Source organism: Pituophis catenifer, unplaced genomic scaffold (assembly GCF_029215685.1).
Source record: "Pituophis catenifer annectens isolate HBS135680 unplaced genomic scaffold, rPitCat1.0.hap2 SCAF_4, whole genome shotgun sequence".
Taxonomy (NCBI): Eukaryota; Metazoa; Chordata; class Lepidosauria; order Squamata; family Colubridae; genus Pituophis; species Pituophis catenifer.
Window position 1 is genome coordinate 56,120,673 of NW_027256884.1, and position 22,384 is coordinate 56,143,056.

At 40.1% G+C, this 22,384-nt stretch overlaps 1 protein-coding gene across 1 annotated transcript in view; it reads left to right on the forward strand.

The window, feature by feature from the left end:
• Positions 1–22,384, forward strand: part of CUNHXorf58 (chromosome unknown CXorf58 homolog) — an 88,770-nt gene that overhangs the window by 146 nt on the left and 66,240 nt on the right. The window contains exon 2 of the mRNA XM_070943393.1: positions 19,669–19,768. Coding sequence (XP_070799494.1) covers positions 19,669–19,768 — 100 coding nt within the window. The remainder of the gene's footprint in view (positions 1–19,668; positions 19,769–22,384) is intronic.

Sequence of the window (22,384 nt, forward strand, 5' to 3'; positions counted from 1 at the left end):
CCGGGATAGCATAACCAGATTTTGAACTCTGTTGTGAACGATAACTTGTTCTTTTTGTAGTTTATAAAATCGTATAAGCTATATATTAGATCTAGTATACTTGCCTAAAATAAAAATCAATAGTCTCTTTTCAACATGGAAATTGAACTTAACTTTATTGCCTCCAAACTCAGGGAACCCGATTGTGGCACGGAACTGATAAGAAGTTGATGCCTGAATCTGAGACACACACACATGGGCTTCTTTATCCACCTGAAAATACGAATCACCAAGTAATTCAGGCAAAGCAAAAAAACATTTATTAAAGGGAGGGTCAAGTATTTTCATAGGGTATAGAAACTACAGAAACATGACATTTGGTATATATTGAAGGGACATAATAATAATAATAATAATAATAATAATAATAATAATAATAATAATAATAATAATAATAAAACAGATAGAATTGGTGGGAAATAATAGTAGAGTCAATAGAATTGGTTTGACTTGCTGTTTTGCTTCTGTAAGAATTGCTTTGCTAAGAATTAGAACTGCCTCTGCCATTTGTTTCTACCAGTGATCTCACTTCTATGTTATGTTTTTTGGTATCATTCTGTACCTGGTGGATAGCTCAAGAAGTGGGGTTGCTAAGCACCCACCCATCCCCTTTCCTTGCTGCACTGCCAAAGGAAGGGATGGGCCAGGGGGCCAGAATTGGGTACTAAGTAATGCTTCTGAGGGTATAAAAAGGATGCCATACCTTCTCCAAGGTGTGGTTATCTCCTCACATGCATTGTATCTGTGATATAGTCCCACCCAGCATTTTGTTTTTGGCCATAAATAAAATCTTCTTTTTGCAAGCCTCGTCTTGAGTCTCTCTTTTTGGCATTCTGGTGACTCAAGTACATTTTGGGACTTTACATATAATACATTAGAAAGCAAGTCAAACAATAAAAGACATTGATCAATCAATCAGAGTAGAGCTGGAAGGGACATTCTAGATCTAGTCCAACCTCCTGTTTAAGCAGGAGACCCTATATTATTTCAGTCAAGTGACTGTCCAGTCTCTTCTTAAAAATTTCCAGTAATGAAGCACCCACAACTTCTGACAGCAAACTGTTCCACTGATTAATTGTCCTCACTGTTAGGAAGTTTCTCCTCAATTCCATGTTACTTCTCTCCTTGATTAGTTTCCATCCATTCTTGTCCTACCCTTTGGTGCTTTGGAAAATAACCTGACTCCCTTCTCTTTGTAGCAACCTCTCATATACTGAAATACTGCTGTCATGTCCCCCCTAGTCCTTCTTTTCTCTAGACTAGCCAAATCCAAATCCTGTTCTTCATATATTTTAGTCTCAAAGCCTTTAATTATCTTACTAAAAGACTTAAACAATAGAAAAGACTGATTCTAGTTTAAGGTCCCCCCGAGGCATTGAAATGCCAAAGAGAGTGAGACTCAAGAGGACGCTTGCAAAAAAATATCAGCTTTTTATTCTTTGGCCAAAGTAAAAAGTCTGGGTGATTCTATTTCCAAAACACAGGCAAAAGCATGTAAGGAATAGACACACACTGCAAGAGTGGCTCAGAGTATTATATACATTTTACGCCGATAGAAACAAAGTTTATCCCATCAGACAAAGCTTCATCACCAACATGATCTTGCTTTGTTCAGGCCTCTGTCTCTGCCCATGCTTTGCTATCTTACAGAGTATCCCTTGTCCTTGTGTGTTCAGGCTCCTAGACAGGCCCACCCCCTTATCTATGGAGCAGGATGTTCCTGGGAACTGTCTCCAAGGGTGTGCCTAGCTCTGAAACAAATGACAGAAGCAAGAAACCAGATAGAAAAGATACAATTCTCTTACAGAATGAATTCCTAACAAATGATTCCCAACCATAGCAAAATAGTACAAGCAACTTCTTTAACAGAAACAAAGAGCAAAGGTTAGATTGATTTGTATCAATATGGCCCTTCATTTTCCTCCCTTTTCTTATGACAGGATGCTTCCTGTCAATGGTGGACTAAGGGAGCATTTAAGGACCATGAGTTTTGCTGATCTAAGGGGAAGGGTCAGTGGACACTGAGGAGGCCAAGACTGCCATCCCAGTGATGGGAGATGATCCATATGCTGGATCAGAGGGATGAAACGGGAGAAGAAGGAGATCTGCAAAGGCTAAAAACACTAGAAACCGAATCCTTTTCCAGTGGGAGAAGATACTGCCAAACCAGTTGAAGTCAACTGCCCCAGTCCAAGTCTGCCCCAGTATGTGGGCAGGCCACTCATTGTAGATCCGTGGCCGGCTTCCACATAAACAGGTGTACCCAGTCTTTCACCTTGTTATATGGAAAAACAATACACATGCTCCATACCAACGGCTAGGCAATTGCACATAGGCGAACTTTCCACATATCCAATATAAGCCATCTGTAGCATGCCAATTAAGAATTTTATTACCCACATCCGTCCATAACCACTCAGTCTAGGTGCATTTTCAAAAGGGTTACTAGGTTGTCAGGTTAATTCCACATTGAAAGGTTACATTAAGCAATGAAAAGACCCTTGTAATATATGGTTTTTCAGATTAATCATTGCATTATATTCTCCTATTAGTTCTACCCATAAGAAAATTATAACCATTGCATTAAATCGAAACATCCTATATCTTTAGGGATTATGATATCACTATCTCCTAGGACTACTGTGTTCAAGTCAGGTTGATCAGATTAAAGGCCCCAATTCTTATACATTTAATCTACCCGGTCTTCCACTATTTCTATATCACAAGGTTCTTCACAAACACATACTGGTCTACAGTCACAACAATGGTAACAACAACATTCAGTGATACAATTACAATCACAGAATCAACATATCCTCTAGGGTACAAAGTTCCACAGTTTCATTTGGGATCTTCAGATGAAATAACATTGGCCAGGATAACTCAGGCAGGAAAAATCAAAAAGTTGGTACTCCTGCAATGAGAAAAAGAAATCACAAACAGAAACTATTCATACCAGCATGACCACGTAAGTTTTTGGTTTATTCTTAGTGGGTCTTCTCCAGGAACCACTTTCCACTTTTTAAGTTCATCAACTGGTCCTTTTACACGTGTGTAGTAGGTCCATCTTTTGTTGTTTGTCCAAACTGCTGTTTCACTGGTCATCAGGACTTGGCAGGACCTGTCCCAGGTTTGGCTAAGTTTTTCCTCACATCAGCTTTTTGTCAGGACCCAATCATCAGGCTGGAATTTATGGACAGCAAATTCGGGAGGTAGGGATTGAGCTAGTAGTCCTGAGTAGTAGTGTTTCTGAGGTAAGATAAAGAAGAGGAGAGCCCAAACATACAGTTCTTTACAACAACAAAAAATCTTTTAGTTTTGTTTCATATTGTGGAATTTCCAAGTGTGGTAATCCAAACATCATTTCATAAAGTAAAATATCAGCATCCCTTTGTAGTAAGGTTGAGTTCTGAGCAAGGCCAAGGGTAAACATTTGATCCATGGCATAGATGAATTTGCATTCCACTGAAAGGATTAGAGCATACACAAAGTATGCCTAACTTGACTTTCGATTCCCTGCAATCCAGTGTACCACCTGCAAACATAAAGCCTCCAGGCAAATTGCCAGAAAATGCACTTCTCTCTCCACCTAAAGTCCCCCGCTTCCAGAGCACTGAGAAAAAAATCATGAGGCCTGTGTGATATGAAATTATGTTTCTAACACCGTGCAATCTGTGTAAACTACAAGAAGCCCAAGAAAAAAGTTCCTACGTGTGGTGGCCTCAGTCCCCACCCCCTCTCTCTCTGCCCATTTTGTTCAAGGTGGGAGACAAAAGGTTGCCCAGCCCTGCCCTGGCCAAGACAAATCTGAATACCAGATTGCCTCACGCTCAGAGCCCCACTGGACCCATCAGATTCTGAGCTGCACCCAAAAACCTAACACCACAGAAGGTGACAGCACTTTTGCAGTAAAATGAGTCTCTTGCTTGTTGTCTATAGCTTCTACTATTCCATATCTACGTATCAACTGTTCCAATTATAATTTTGGTGACTACTGCTGCAGTGGCTCTCGTGGCTGGATAAGCCTCAACCCATCCAGTCATGATCCTCTATCATCAATAAATAATTAAATCTCCTCACTTGAAGGAGTTTAATAAAATCAATTTGAATGCATCAAAATGGTCTCATGCTAAATGTTGCCTTCCCTTTTCTTTATGTGTAGGACTTGTTTAGTAACTCTTTTTCATACTATACAAGTCACATTTGTTTAGTTACTGTATATAATCCACAGCATCCATAAGCTTCCAAAAACACATGATATCATACCTTAGTCCCCCAACAGTGCCCTGATATAGTACTTCCAAAATCAACATTTGCCTTCCATCAGGCAATATCCATTTCCATTCTCCAATACTCCATTTCCTCCACTTTCTCTAACTCCTTCTTCTCATAACATTAAACATTCAATTCCTCCTACCACTGCCATCTTGACTTCCAAGTCAGCTAAATTATTGCCTCAAGCTTCAAAGGAATTCAAAGCTTGATTTGAGGCATAAAATTCACAAGCCTGTGCAGACCACCTTAAACGTAACTTCCTAACTAGCTAGACCAAAACTCCATCTTTTCCTTCTACTATTTTCTCTTCCCATATGTAAATAAATTAATCCTTCCCCCCAAGGGAACATCCATTAAATCAAGTCTAACCCTAGGCTTTAATACAACTATCCCAACACAATATTGTTCAAGAGCCTTGGTAGTACAGTGGTCTAAGGCACCCTGTTATTAAGCTGGTTATTAAGACCAGCTGCCTGCAATTACTGCAGGTTCGAATCTCGCCAAGGCTCAAGGTTGACTCAGCCTCCCATCCTTTCTAAGGTAGGTAAATTGAGGACCCAGTTGTGGGGGCAATAAGCTGACTTTGTATAAATATACAAAAGAATGAAGGCTATTGCTTAGCGCATTGTAAGCCGCCCTGAGTCTCCGGAGAAGGGTGGCATATAAATCAAAATTAAAAAAAAAAAAAAAAGATCCAATCCTCAACTCCTTCAGGTGTTATTTTTCTACTACTTTCATTAATCAAATGTCCTAAGTATTTTATCTCTCTCTCTACATATTGTAATTGCTAACCCATCTCTGTAACAATTCCTAAAAGGGCAACAACTTGTGCTGCTAACAAACAAACAATGCCATAGGACGGAGCACCTAAGCATTCAAAATGCACACAGACATATTTTTAAAAAATGGAGGTAAGAAGAACAGCTTCAAAAAATAAAACAAACAATCTAAATGAAGTATTTTGGATCAATGCTCTGAAATATATTTGGAAATATACAAATGTAAGCAAAATCTTTCAAAATCATTTCTTTTATATAGGTTTAATTAAGCATTTTAAACCTCAAAAATTTCCAGAAAAAAATAAAATCAAAATTGTATTCAGAGCAGAAAAGAAAATATATCTGCATAGTTTTTATATGCAGATGAAAGAGACCAAAACAGTGAAAGGCAAGCCTGTATGAGCAGGTCACCCATTTGCCCCACCTTTCTCAGACAGGCTGGGCAGAGAGAGGTGGGTAAGAGAAAGGAAAAAAATTGTTTAAAACGAGCAGAAAAACTGCAGGGGGGGGGAGTTTCCTACTTCTCTCACTCTTCCAAGGCAAAAAAAAAGTCCTTGAGTTAACAACCAGCGAAGACAAGGAAAAAAATTTAAAAGATACACAGAAATCTCATTCCTTTTCTCCACTCAGCATTCTCTCAACAAAATAATTTTCTCCGTTTCTCCCCCTCTCTCTAGCTTTAGCAAATCACACACATTTCCCCACTCCTCCACCACAAATTTCTTTTCCACATTCTCCATGGGATTTTCTCATTTCTTTTCCTTGCAATTTACTGTTTCTTTACACATATGAAAGGGAATCAAAGTACATTAACACCTACTTTTACCTTCAATATACTCACATTTGCACTGCAATCAAACTACTTGTGTAAACCAATTTCACATGCAAAAATCCCATTTCATGCAAACCAATCATTACAATTATTTCAGGGAGCTTTTTCACAAGCCAGTGAGCTCCATTTTCTAGATAATTTTGTGTACTATTATTAGATGGTTTCATCATCCAGGTCTGGAAATGATTACACACATACACATACACATACACATACACATACACATACACATACACATACACATACACATACACATACACATACACACATATATCATTAAACAACATTTCCAGACCTGTGGAGGTTTTTTTTTTCTTTCCTTGGTCAATCTGTAGCTCATTCTTCAAGCAGTGGGAAAACTCAGGAAGTAGTTTTAATCAAAAATGTGATTTTGGGCCCTAACCATTGCCTGTTTCCCACAGCTTTAAGCCCAAACTGAAAAATTTAGTTAGTTTGCTGGCCGACCATATCACAATCAATTCAATCCCATTCAATTCTACATGCTATTATTATAGATGTATATCTAAGAATTTTTAACAGAAATCACATCAAATTGATCAAGTCAAATTATCTGAGTCTTCCCATTTAGACAGGCTTTACCTTTTTATTACCTGCTAAACCCCAGGTGGGAATAAACATTTTCTTCTTTATTCATAGTTCTTTCAGAGTTTTCTGGCTCTTTTGAGAATGGTAAATTCTCGAGATCTTTATAATACTGCAGTACTCCTGGGTCTTCCTACCATACATAACAGCATAAATTAACCATATCTTCTTTGGTCAGCCCCAACGTCTGAATCATCTTACTGTATGGAGGGGCTTCCCAACTTCTAAATATTTTTTCCCTTAAAGGACTAGTTGGGTCTATTTACAATTTGGGATTCTTCCTAATTCTTTTAGTGAACTTCTCACTTTTACTCAAAGTTACACCCATTTGTCTTTCTCCTCAAGCACTGGATTGTTACTACCTGTCTCTGTCCTTTCTAGCTTGAATCTCCCAGCAGACTCTGCCTTATTTTTAAAGATCCAAATGTATAGAGACCTTTGTACCCACATTGTTTGCACTTTGCCAGGACTCTCATGAGTAAGTTTGAACTCCACTTTTCTTTTTCCAGACAGACCACCAACCTGATTCCTAAGGGATTTCTTGGACCTTTCCATGGGTATCTGGAGCCTGATCAGATGCCCTCCCTTGTATCTGGAATCCCTGACCCCCCCTTACCCTGACCTTTCCATCGACAAATTATTCCAACAGTCACACTCCTTTCAAAGTGTAGGAAAACCTTTATTAGGTTTTTCCCATGTTTCAATCACACACACACAAGACAACACTCCCCTCAACCGTCCCCTTCCCAAAATAATGGATTTCTACTCAGAGGGTACAATTCCACAACACTCTGCGCAAGCCTCTTAGGTGTTCAGGGTAGGCAGAATCGGAGCCTGCCAGCAAATGACCAGGGCAAAATCACTGGATAAAAATTTCCAGGACCGCTCTTGACATTGCCATTGGTCTCAGCTGGTTTCTTCCATTCGCCATAATGAAGGCCACTGAACCTCAAAGCGGTCCAGCTTGTACCTTGAAGGAATAATGCCTTCGAGCCCCACTTGGGGCGTCAGAAAATATAAGGTCCCAGAGGTTTCCCGGAGCCACTGAAATGCCAAAGAGAGTGAGACTCGAGACATGGCTTGCAAAAAAATATCAGCTTTTTATTCTTTGGCCAAAGTAAAAAGTCTGGGTGATACTATTTCCAAAACACAGGCAAAAGCATGTAAGGAATAGACACACACTGCAAGAGTGGCTCAGGGTATTATATACATTTTAGGCCGATAGAAACAAGTTTATCCCATCAGACAAAACTTCGTCACCAACGTGATCTTTCTTTGTTCAGGCCCCTGTCTCTGCCCATGCTTTGCTATCTTACAGAGTATCCCTTGTCCTTGTGTGTTTGGGCTCCTAGGCGCCCCCCCCCCCCGGCCTTATCTATAGAGCAGGATATTCTTGGGAACTGTCTCCAAGGATGTGCCTAGCTCTGAAACAAATGACAGAAGCGAGAAACCAGATAGAAAAGGATACAATTCTCTTACAGAATGAATTCCTAACAAATGATTCCCAACCATAGCAAAATAGTACAAGCAACTTCTTTAACAGAAGCAAAGAGCAAAGGTTAGATTGATTCGTATCAATATGGCCTTTCACTAGATAATGTTCCACAAGTGACACATTTATGGGTTACATTATTCTTTCCCATCTGGGTTTGTATCATTCTTAAAACTTGCAAGGGACTGCCACAAAGAAGAGGGGATCTACCTATTCTCCAAAGCACCTGAAGGCAGGACAAGAAGCAATGGATGGAAACTAATCAAGGAGAAAAGCAACCTAGAGATAAGGAGAAATTTCCTGACAGTTAGAACAATTAATAAATGAAACGACTTGCCTCTGGAAGTTGTGGATGCTCCAACACTGGACGTTTTTAAGAAGAGAGTGGATAACCATTTCTCTGAAATGGTATAGGGTTTTTTCCCTGAGCAGGGAGTTGGAACTCCAAGGTCCCTTCCAACTCTGTTATTCTGTTAAGTGTATTCAAGGACTTTCAGAATACTGTTCTGTTCCGCTCAAACTGAGAGATGGGAGGCAATAAATTTAATAATAATACCTACCTTGACCCTCAGCAAGAAATTACTTTGATATAATTGTGGGACTTGTGTTCTCTGAGGAAGATAATTCAGAGAATTATGCCAGAGATTCAGCCATACTGGACACGGGTGAAATGCTCCCAGTTCGGACTGGATCGCCCAATCCGGTAGCGATGGCGGTGGGTAGTTCGGAGAACCGGTAGCAAAAATTCCTCCCCCACCATGCCCAGCTGAGCCGTGCGATCATCAGAGGCTTTTTTTATACTTTTAAAAGCATTTTTTCTACAACCTCTTTGGCCGAAAAGAGCTTTTAAAAGGCTCTGACGATCAGGCAACTCAGCTGGGATCGTCAGAGCTTTTTAAAAGAATTTTTTTTACAACCTCTTCGGCTGAAAAAATGCTTTTAAAAGTTAAAAAAAAATTGTCCACGCCCACCCATTCACATTAACCCCCACCAAGCCATGCCCACAGAACTGGTAGTAACAAATTTTACATTTCACCACTGACTGGACAGGTCTCAACAGAGGAGGAAGACAAAGATGGTGAGGTGTAAATTAGAGAAACCCATACTGGCTCAATCATTGTCCGATCAATAAGGACCACATTAGTTGTTGGAGTTCCTGGACATCTGGTGAAAAATGGGCTAAATGATTCAGGACTGTTGGCTGAGCAACCAGGACCAGCAGCTGCAGAAATGCTGAAAGAAAAGGTATTTGCCCATTGCAAATATACAGAGATAGAAAGCAAAGAAACAATGATCTGTTATTACAGATCAAGCCCAGCAAGAAAAGGCTATTTGAAAAAAAAGCAAAGGTAGTATCAATAATAATAGGTACCTTGATTGCAATCCCAAAACAACTGGAGCACCACTTGAACACCATTGGCATTGATAAATTCACCATCAGTCAATTGCAAAAAATGGCTTTACTCAGCGCAGCTTACATCCTGCGACGATATCTCTAACACTATCAAACATCAACATCTGCTTGTCCTAGGTTCTTGGGAAGGACTCGATTGGTGGATAAAAATGCCAAATTAGTCTGAACATCTGGCTGACTGTGTGATGGAACCATATAATACTATTAGGTGCCTTGAATGCAATCCCAAAACAACTGGAGCACCACTGTAACACCATTGGCATTGACAAAATCATCAGCCAATTGCAAAGGGCAGCTTTATTCAGAACAGCTTATATCCTGCCATAATATCTTCAGACAGTGAAACATCAATATTTGCCTATCCTAAATCCTTGGGAAGGACTCGGTAAATTGATAAAAATGCCAAATCCAGTCTAAACATCTGTGACCAACCATAATAATAATATTAAAACCAGCCTCTTGCAGGTCTTTGGCAAGGACTCGATAGGTGGATATAAATTCCAAATGCAGTCTGAACATCTGGCTGACTGTGCAATGAATCATAATCTATTGCTTAGTGCTGAAAAACAAGTTCTCCCATATCAGTAGAAATGGCCTTGGCTAACAAACAAAAACATATTTTCCTGAAGTTAGAAAAGAGGTCTAGATTGCTAGGTTAAAATGCTAATTTTTTAAAAATGCTAATAATGAAGCCTAAAATTCCAAATAATATTTGGATGATGATGATGATAATAAATGTTTTGAAATACCATATTTCATATGGTAAAAAAATTCAGAAATCGGCATACTGAAAAGTTATCCCAAAGCAGCTAAAATATATGGCGATTCTTCTATTTAAATTGTTAACACTATATTCACATATAATGAGTAATAAATAAATACATTTCGAGTGAGTATAGAAAGTTATTTCTATATTTTAATAGAAAAGTAAACAGTAACATTAGGAATAATTTAATGATCAAAGGTGTTTTATGAACTGATGGAAGGGATTTTACATTGCTTGGAGAAATACAAAGTCATACATTGGCATGACTAGTCCATATATCAAAGAACATATAGTAAGAAATAATGGAGTGAAAGAATAGATGGACATGGACATTGGCATTAAGGTGATCAGGAAGGCTAAAATAATTTGACAGCAGATATGGGTAGATGATAATATGAAAGAAAGGAATTATGAGGGAGAGACAAGAATTGAAGGATATGGGTACAGACATTGACTGGTGGCCATACTTACAAATAAAATCAAGGTATAAGAAAGATTCGGCACAATTTGGATTCCAAAAAGGCCAATACGAATTAGATAAAATTTTACAAGGATCACAAGACAAATTGATTAAAAAAGTTTATAATTATTTATGAGGATATAAATTAGAAGAAGAGGTGGTTAAGGAAAACATGATAATTTGGGCAAAGAATTTCGGCTACAACATTGAATTAGACAATTGGGAAAAATTATGGACAATAAATAAAGAGCCTTGGTAGTACAGTGGTTTAATGCACCCTGTTATTAACACAGCTGCCTGCAATTTCTGCAGGTTCGAATCTTACCAGGCTCAAGGTTGACTCAGCCTTCCATCCTTTCTAAGGTAGATTAAATGAGGACCCAGTTTGTGGGGGCAATAAATTGACTTTGTATAAATATACAAAAGTATGAAGGCTATTGCTTAACGCATTGTAAGCCGCCCTGAGTCTCCGGAGAAGGGTGGCATATAAATCAAATTTAAAAAAAAAAATTATAAATTAACAATGTCTGTACCCTATAAAGAAAATTTGTACAAAATGTTTTATAGGTGGCACCTCCCACCGGCCAGACTGGCAAGAATGTTCCCCAACATTCCCCCAACATGCTGGAAATGTAAATTCCATAAAGGAACTTATTATCACATGTGGACCTGCCCAGTGGCAAAACAATATTGGCTAACGATCAGAAAACAAATAGAAGAAATAACCCAACAAAGAATAGAAATGAGGCCAGAAACCTTTCTATTAGGCATAATAAATGGACAATATGAAAAGGAAATAAAATACTTAATCATTCATATAACAACAGCAGCACGAATAATTTTTGCACAAAATTGGAAGAGTAGTGACATACCAATGGAAGATAGAGTAATTAGCAAAATCATGGAATGTGCAGAAATGGATAGACTCACAAAGGAATTACAAAATAGAGAGGAACACGATTACTATCTAGTATGGGAAAAGTGGTACACCTGGTTGGAAGGCAGAAAAGGGAAAAAAGATTAGGAAGTAAGTGGAGTGACCTAATACAGAAATAGGAACATAAACTACGAACACAGGTTAACAATGAACCACAAAGATAGACATAAGAGATAGACTAAACAATGAGGAGTCAAAAGCACAAATAAGAACATACAGCACAGTTACGATAAACTTGATATATATTTGAATTTTTGTTTATATGTTTACATGTTTTGTATGTTTTATTGTGATTTGGTTAGTTTGTACTTTCAAATAAAAATTAAAAAAAAGAAAGAAATCATGAGAAGAAACCTTGACTTACAAAGGTAAAGAAATTATAATTTTAAAACAAATACCACGAAGGATTAGCAATCAATGCCAACAATATCAATTTTTAACAACACAACTGATTAGGTACAAAGTAATGTTTAGATGGCTGACATCAGATGGAATTTTAATTACATGGCAAGATAAAAAAATATAAAGTAGATACAATAGAGAAGGCAGGAGAATTTTATAATCTACATTTCACACAGGAAGAAGAGCAGGAAAGCAAAGAGGAATGAGAGAGCAAAAGCCAGAAAGAAGAAGAAATAGAGCGAGAAAGAGAAATAAGAAAAACCCAGGAAAAAGAACGAGAGGAAAGAGAAAGGGTGAAAGCAAGAGACAAGAAACACTAAAAAACAACAATAGCAGGCAATGGAAGAGGCAATTAAACTTTTTTCAGTAAACATAAATGGATTAAATGTACCAAAGAAAAGAACACAAACATTTACAAAATTACAAAAATTGGAAGCAGATGTGATATGTCTTCAAGAGGTACACATCAAAAAAGAACATCAAAAACTAGTAGAGAATCCAAAAATAGGAAAACTACACATCATTGATACAAAAAAAGAAAAGAGGAGTAGCAGTATATATAAAAGAAAAGATAAAATCAAAGTTAATCTATGCAGATGAAGAGGGTAGAATTGTAATGGTGAAATTAGAAATGGAAGGAAAAAAATCATTATTAATAGTAATATATACCCCTAATAAAAACCAACATGAATTCTTTAAAAAAATACATAGCAAAGTAATAGATTTGGAATATGAAAATGTTTGTCTAATTGGAGGTTATAATGCCATAGTAGATGTTAAAAAAGATTACAAGAGCAACAAGAAAAATAAAAAAAAAGAAAGAAACACTACCAAAAGAATTTTATAATATGGTATCGGAATTAAAATTGAGAGACGTATGGAGAGAAATACATGAAGACGAAAACCAGTACACATTCTATTCTTGCCCACACCAATCTTGGTCCAGAATAGATATGGCCTGGATGACTGCAAATATTCGGATTGGCTTAGAAACAATAGAGATAGGGGTAAATGAATGGGTGGATCATAGCCCAATAATTATTAAATGGAAGGGACAAAAAGGATTTAAGAGATGGACCATGAACCAAAATATATGTAGAGATAAAGAGTACAAACAAATGTTAGAAAATGAATTGGACGTATTCTTTACAATAAACAAAAAAGAAGACACCTCCTTAGAAAACATTTGGGACATGGTAAAGGCATATATACGAAGATTGACGATTGTGTATATAGGAAGAAAAAATAAAGAAAGGAGACAACAGCAAGAAAAACTATATGACGAACTAAAGAAAGCAGAATATAAATTACAGGAAGATCCCCAAAACAAAAAAGAAAAAGAGGAAAGGAACATAATTAAACATAAAATAAATCTGATATCTCAAAAAGAAGTAGCCCAGAGAATAAAAATGGCAAAACAAAATTATTTTGAATTCGTGAACAAAACTGGTAGATGGCTGGCATACAAACTGAAAAAAGATAAAGATAAAAGAATGATATACCAACTCAAAGATGGGTTATGCAGTTCAGAAGAGAAGTCAAAAAGAAAATCATTCAAACATTTTATTCAAATTTATATCAACAGGAAGAAATAGAGGAAGAAAAAATTAAACAATATATAGAAGGATCAGAAATGAATAAAATCACAGAAGAACAAAAAGAAATACTAAATAGACCAATAACTAAACTGGAAATAGAATTGGCACTGAAAAAACAAAAAAATAACAAAACACCTGGTCCAGATGGGATACCGGTGGAATTATATAAAAATTCACAGGAAATATTGGGAGATATAATGTTAGAATTATACAGTGATGCTCTGGAAAATGCAAAAATCCCGAAAACTTGGATGGAAGCAATAATAACCATTATTCCTAAAGATGATACGGACCAGCATTTAATACAGAATTAAAGACCAATTTCTTTGTTAAACACAGACTACAAGATATTTGCAGCAATTATAGCTGAAAGAATTTAAAAAAAATTGAATAACTATATACACCCAGATCAAAATGGATTCTTTCCGGGGCAACAAATCAAAAACAACATGAGAATAATAATAAATACATTAGAATTCTACAAAGCACAAGCTTCACTGGTTTTCCTTGATCCCCAAAAGGCATTTGACAATCTGAATTGGAAATTTTTAATGGAACAACTAAAATTTATGCAATTTGGGACAAAATTTGAAAAAAATGATAGGGAAAATTTATACAAAATAAACAGCAAGAGTAATCATGAATGACGATACAACAGAACAATTTAATATAACAAAAGGGGTAAGACAGGGATGCCCACTCTCTCCACTTTTGTATATATTAACATTGGAGATGCTCTGAAAAATGTTAGACAGGATCAAGAAATAAAAGGTCTAAGAATGAAGAATACAAGGTTCAGACCTTTGCCGATGACATGGTGTTCATAGTAGAAGAACCGCCAGAATCAGGACCAAAATTAATTAAGAAATTAGAAGAATTCGGAGAAGTAGTGAGATTTAAGATCAATAAAAACAAATCAAAACTAATAACCAAAAACCTTACTAAGAAACAAGAAAAAGATTTGGAAATTAATACTCAAATTCAAGTAACCAAGAAAATAAAATATCTAGGGAATTGGTTAATAGCAAGAGGTTCCTCAATCAAAGAGGCTAATTATGACAAAATAGTATTACAGATTAAAAAGGATTTGGATAGTTGGAAAAATTTGCAGATATCATTATTGGGAAGGATTGCCACCATCAAAATGAATATTCTACCAAAACTGCTATTCCTTTTCCAGGTTATACCAATAAAATTGGAAAAAAAGTTCTTTGAAACATTAAACAAAATAATTACCAAATTTGTATGGCAGGGAAAGCGACCAAGAATCATACTTAAATTTCTACAGGATACAAAAGACAGAGGGGGAGTAGCACTCCCAGAATGGGAATTATATTATCAAGCTGCTGGCATAACATGGTTAAAGGAATGGATAGAACTAAAGAATAAGAGAATATTAGTGATAGAAGGCCATGATCTACAAGTAGGATGGCACGCTTGCCTCTGCGATGGAAAATATAAAATACATAGTTACTTTAAGAGACATATAGTAAGAAATGCATTATTACAAATGTGGTTGAAAATTAAAAAAAAAACACTATGCAAAAATACCAATTTGGTTTTCACCGACAGACATATTAAACAACCCAAATTTAACAGAATTAAATACAATAATTAGATACAAAGACCTAATAGACCAACAAGGAAAACTGAATTCAAAACAAGAACTGGAATCGGATTTGAACAGAGATATAGATTGGTGGATATATATACAAATCCAATCCAAATATAAGAAGACATAAAAACATATGAAATACAAAGAGAACATCACGAATTGGATAAAATTATATTAGGGTCAGATGAAAAACTAATTAGCAAGATATACAATTTTTTACTAAATTATAAAATGGAAGAGGAGATAGTGAAAGATTCAATGATTAAATGGGCACAAAACTTTAATTATACAATAGATTTAGAGAAGTGGGAAACAACATGACAAGTAAATTCAAAATTAACATCATTTATTTATTTATTTATTTATTTATTTATTTATTTATTTATTTTTGGATTTATATACTGCCCTACTCCGGAAGGACTCAGGGTGGTGAACAGCCAAAAAGATAAAACACACAAACTACAAAATTTAAAAGACAATATAAAAACCCATTAAATAATTTAGCCCAAAACAAATTAAAACACCCCTAATGTTTTAAAACAAATTTACAATTTACAATTAAAAGGGAAGTTAGGCCAGGCCAGCCTGTTGAAATAAAAAGGTCTTGAGGGCACGGCGGAAGGTGCGTAAATCCAGGATCCTCAGTATCTCCGGGGGGAGCTCATTCCAAATGGCAGGTGCCCCCACAGAGAAGGCTCTCCCCCTGGGGGCTGCCAGTCGACACTGTTTGGCCAATGGCACCCTGAGGAGCTCCTCTCTAGGTGAGCGTACTGGCTGGTGAGAGGCTACTGATGGCAGAAGGCGGTCCCGTAAGTACCCAGGTCCTAAGCCATGGAGCGCTCTAAAGGTGGTAACCAAAACCTTGAAGCACACCCGGAAGACCACCGGGAGCCAGTACAGCTCGCGCAAGAGAGGTGTTACATGGGAACGCTATGTCACTCCCATAACCACCCATGCGGCGGCACTCTGAACCAGTTGGAGCCTCCGGGTGCTCCTCAAGGGGAGCCCCATGTAGAGAGCATTACAGTAGTCCAGGCGGGAGGTGACGAGAGCATGAGTGACCGTGCGTAAGGAGTCGCGATCCAGAAAGGGACGCAACTGGCAGATCAGGCGAACCCAAGTTGCGACCCCTCTCCATGGGGGCCAACGACTCGCCCCCAATAGTCAGTGATGGCACCAACTGACTATATCGGGACGCCGGAAGCCACAGCCACTCAGTCTTGGATGGGTTGAGCCTGAGTCTGTTTCTCCCCATCCAGATCCGCACGGCCTCCAGACGCCAGGACATCACTTCAAGGGCATCATTGGAGTGGAGATGTACAGCTGAGTATCATCAGCGTACTGATGGTACTTCACCCCGAAACCACGGATGATCTCACCAGTGGCTTCACATAAATGTTGTATAGAAGGGACGGGAGGACTGACCCCAGTGGCATCCCACATATAAGGCGCCTCGGGGTTGACATCTGCCCCCCTGCCAACACAGACTGCGACCGGTCGGAGAGAAAGGAGGAGAACCACCACAGCATGGTGCCCCCCACCCCCAACTCTTCCAACCGGTGCAGCATGATACCATGGTCGATGGTATCAAAAGCCGCTGAGAGATCTAATAGGACCAGGACAGAGGAAAAGCCCCTGTCCCGAGCCCTCCAGAGATCATCAACCAACGCGACCAATGCCATTTCCGTGCTGTACCCAGGCCTGAAGCCCGACTGGAACAGATCCAGATAAACCATTTTATCCAGATACTGGGGAAGCTGTCGCACCACTACACTCTCAACAACCTTCGCCACAAAGCGAAGGTTGGAGACTGGACGATAGTTTGCTAACACTGCTGGGTCCAGGGAAGGCTTCTTGAGGAGAGGCCTCACCACCACCTCTTTCAAGGCGGCGGGAAAGTCACCCTCACTCAATGAAGCATTTATAATCCCCTGGAGCCAGCCTCGTGTCACCTCCCGAGAAGCCAGAACTAACCAGGAGGGACATGAGTCCAATAAACATGTGGCTGCACTCAGTCTACCCAGAATCCTGTCCACGTCTTCGGGAGTCACAGGATCAAACTCTTCCCAGATAACATTCTCAAGACCTGCCTCCATCATCCCTCCTGAATCTACGCAATCAGAGTCAAAGTCTTCCCGAATCTGAGCGATTTTGTCATACAGATACTGCACAAAGTCCTCAGCCCTACCCTCCAAGGGGTCCTCCCGCGCTCCCTGGTGGAGCAGGGAGCGGATCACCCTAAACAAGGCGGCCAGGCGATTATCTGATGACGCAATAAGAGCGGCAAAATAGTTACATTTTGCCGCTTTTATTGCCACTAGGTAAGTCTTAATATGAGACCTTACCAGTGTTCGGTCAGATTCAGAAAGGCTGGCCCTCCAACTACTCTCCAGGCGTCTTTTCCAGCGCTTCATCTCCCTCAGCTCCTCGGTGAACCAAGGAGCCAGGTGAGACTGGCGCCGGGTCAGAGGCTGCAAAGGCACGACCCGATTCAAAACTCCAATGGCCACCCTATCCCAGGCAGCCACTAGGTCTTCAGTCGAGGCATGAGCCAGAGCCTCAGGGAATGGCCCAAGCTCCGTCTGGAACCTATCAGGTTCCATCAGGTGCCTGGGGCGGAACCATCTCATCAGTTCTGCCTCTCTGCGGCGGGGTGTGGCGGTTCGAAGGTCAAAGCAAAGGAGGGAGTGATCCGACCATGACAAGGGCTCAATCGCTATATCCTCTATCTCAAGATCACTCAACCACTGACCAGAGACAAAAACCAGGTCCAGCGTGTTTCCCCCCATGTGAGTAGGGCCATGAACTAACTGGGTCAGGTCCATAGCCGTCATGGAAGCCATGAATTCCTGAGCCGCCTCAGACATCTCACCGACAGATGGCAAGTTAAAATCCCCCATGACCATAAGCCTGGGGGTATCAACCACCACCGCGGCTATAACGTTGAGTAGCTCGGGCAGGCTGCCGCCACATGGCAGGGAGCCAGGTACATGATCAGCAAGCCCATCTGTACCCCATGACACCACTTCACAAGGAGGGACTCACATCTGGCAGTTATCAGCAGCATACAAGGAAAACCAGTGAAAGATGTTTTATACATGGCATTTACCACTGACAAGAATCACAAAGATGTTCCCAAATAATAACCCAACATGTTGGAAGTGTAAGAAAACCCATGGAACCTGTTACCATCTATGGTGGACATGCCCGGCAGCAAAAAAATTCTGGACAAATATAAAGAAATGGTTAGAAAAAATAACAGATCAACCAATAGAAAGAAAACCGAAAACATTACTAGGAATATATATGAGAACATATACCAAAGAAATAAAATATTTGATTTTACAGATCATAACAGTAGCTCAAATAACATATGCACAAAAATGGAAACAGGAAGAAACACCAACAGATGAAGAAGTCATAAAAAAAATTTTAGAATGTGCTGAGATGGACAAGTTAACAAAAGAAATTAAAGAAAAAAAAGAGACAGATTACTATACAATTTGGAACAAATGGTATGAATGGCTTGAGAGCAGAAATAAAGAACAACACAAAGAGGGGAGAAGATAAAATGTAAAATATGTATGTAACAAATATATATATACATATACATACACACACACACACACACACACACACACACACACACACACACACACACACACATATATATATATATATATATATATGCTAATTGTTTTAAGGGGGGAAGTTAAGCATTAATGGGTTTTTCAGGCATCTGAAACAAATATATAGAAATGTATAAAATTAAGGCTATTAGGATTAGAAAATACATTGTAATCAATCAAAAAGGGGACAATGAAAATGAAACAATATGAGAGACATGGGGGGGAGTCACAGACCACGAAGAAACACTTGTTAAAAATAGGATATATTTATATGTTGTATGTTATGTGTTTGTGATAATGTGTAGTAATAAAACAATAAAACTTTTTTTTAAAAAAGAATATAAATGGAATAAAGTTACATAAAGTTACATTATAGTTACTACATCAAGATGAAATTCCTAAAATAATTATATCTCAGTTTTTCTGAAAAGTATCATGGCTAGACAGTTTAGAAGTATCAATCATAAAGCTATATCTTTTCACTTTCCCAATTTACTAGTTAAAGGAAGGATAAAAATGATACCATATAAAGACAAGAAATACTATCTGAGGCTGGTCCAGGATCTTGGGGCATTCCATTTCATCTCAGACTAATTTGACCTCATTCTGGATTTGTTCTGAATATTATTGATGTTGGGATATACTATGTATCTCATCTAAAGTTTATGGATAATAAACAATATAGGAATGTCTGACTTGTTACTTGTTTCTACTTCAGTCTAGAAATACCTGACTCTTTTGAGTTGTCTGTTTAAATAATTTCCCAATATTTTGAAGTTATCGTATAGTGGTACGCAAAGTTGGTAACATTTACTTTTTTCCACCAGGATTAAAAGAGAGCAAGCAGCTGTAAAAATTCAGAAGAGATGGTGGATGCATATGACAAAAAGACTATTTATACTTCTGAAACACACAATTCGTGCAGCGGTAATGTCTTGTATACAGTGATGCCTGACTAAATATAGCATTATTGTTTTACCCTTTTTCTTTCCACACCTCCTGTTTTAAGATAGATCCCCTACATCCATGATGGCAAACATATGGCACACATGCCAGAGGTGGCACTCAGAGCCCTCTCTGTGGGCATACATGCTGTCGACAGCTGCTGTTCTGGTTTCCAGCGCATGCATGCGTGCCGGCCAGTTGATTTTCATGTGTGCCGGAGCCCCAGAAACCCAAAGACCAGCTGGCCGGTGCGCATGCGCCATCTCTGCTGGGCCTGGGTGGCCATGGCGCCGATGGGGATCTGTCTTTTCCCACTCACAGTCTTTCTATCTAGGTGCTTCACCCCCTTCGGGCTGGGCGGGTCTGCTGAGTGGCGGCGGTGGCAGTGGCTCTGCAAGGGGAACACGCTCCACACGCAGGGCAATAATAATAATAATAATAATAATAATAATTATTATTATTATTATTATTATTATTATTATTATTATTATTATTATTATTATTTTATTTCTATACCGCCCTTCTCCTGAAGGACTCAGGGCGGTGTACAGCCTATTTAAAAACACAGAAACAAAACAACAATTAAAATTTAAAATCATTAAATAATTAGGCTCCAATTAAAATCCCAGAAATTTAAAATACCCCAATTTAAAACGTTATGTTAATAGCCCGGCCTGGCGGAACAACAGGGTCTTCAGAGCGCAGCGAAACACCCGGAGGTCGGAGATCTTACGTATTTCCGGGGGCAGTTCATTCCACAGGGCTGGAGCTCCCACAGAGAAGGCCCTACCCCTGGGTGTCGCCAGCCGACATAACTTGGCCGATGGCACCCTGAGGAGACCCTCTCTGTGGGAGCAGACTGGTCGGTGGGAGGCTATTGGTGGCAGAAGTCGGTCTCGAAGGTACCCGGGTCCTATGCCACGGAGCGCTTTAAAGGTGGTAACCAACACCTTGAATCGCACCCGGAAGACCACTGGGAGCCAGTGCAGCTCGCGCAGGAGGAGCGTCACGTGGGCGCAACGAGTTGCACCCATAACCACCCGCGCGGCCGCATTCTGGACCAGTTGGAGCCTCCGAGTGCTCTTCAAGGGGAGCCCCATGTAGAGAGCATTACAATAGTCCAACCGGGAGGTGACAAGGGCGTGAGTGACCGTGCGCAAGGCGTCCCGATCCAGAAAGGGCTGCAACTGGCGAATCAGGCGAACCTGATAAAAGGCCCCCCTGGCCACGGCCGTCATATGCTCTTCTAAAGACAGCCGTGCGTCCAGGAGGACACCCAGATTGCGAGCCCTCTCTGTGGGGGGCAAGGATTCACCCCCAATAGTCAGCGATGGCACCTGCTGACTAAATCGGGGCGCCACTCGGTCTTGGAGGGGTTGAGTCTGAGCCTGTTCCTCCCCATCCAGGCCCGCACGGCCTCCAGGCAGCGGGACATCACATCAAGGGCATCGTTGGGGTGGTCTGGGGTGGAGATGTACAGCTGAGTATCGTCAGCGTACAGATGGCACTTCACCCCAAAACCACGGATGATCTCACCCAGCGGCTTCACATAAATGTTGAACAGGAGAGGCGAGTGGACCAACCCTTGCAGCACTCCCCATGCGAGATGCCTCGAGGTCGACCTCTGTCCCCCTGCCAACACAAACTGCAAGCGGTCGGAGAGGAAGGAGGAGAACCACTGCAGAACAGTGCCCCCTATTCCTAACCCCCTCAACCACTGCAGCATGATATCATGGTCGATGGTATCAAAAGCCGCTGAGAGGTCTAATAGGACTAGGACAGAGGAGCAACCCCTGTCCCGAGCCCTCCAGAGATCATCCACCAACGCGACCAATGCCGTTTCTGTGCTGTACCTCTGCCTGAAGCCCGACTGGTACGGGTCCAGATAGATAGCTTCATCCAGGTGCCGGGGAAGTTGTCGTGCCACCACGCTCTCAACAACCTTCACCACAAAATGAAGGTTGGAGACTGGACGATAGTTGGCTAATTCAGCCGGGTCCAGGGAAGGCTTCTTGAGGAGAGGCCTCACTACCGCCTCTTTCAAGGTGGCAGGAAAGGCACCCTCACTCAAAGAAGCACTTATAATCCCCTGGAGCCAGCCTCGTGTAACCTCCCGGGAGGCCAGCACCAACCAGGAGGGACACGGGTCCAATAAACACGTGTCGGCACTAATCTTACCCAGAACCCTGTCCACATCCTCGGGAGTCACAGGATCAAACTCCTCCCAGATAACATTCTCAAGACCTGCCCTCGTCTCCTCCCGTGGACTCATCCAGTCGGAGTCCAAGCCATCCCGAATCCGAGCGACTTGCAAGGGCAAGACCCACAAGGGGGCTGAGGAGAAGATGACCAATGGCGACACCACCTGGCCCATGTGAATGATGTTAAACTGGCCATGCCCCTCAGGGCACGCCCAGTCGTCCATGACCACCCCGGCTCCCTGAGGACACAATGCTGATGCAGCCTGCAATGAAAGCAGGTTTGACAAATTCATTTTGACAAATGGTGCCTGATGTCTGAATAAGGTCAACATTCTATTTTTCAACTAAATGCCTTTTTTTTTTTCCAGATTCATTTTTTGTGCCATCCAACTATTTT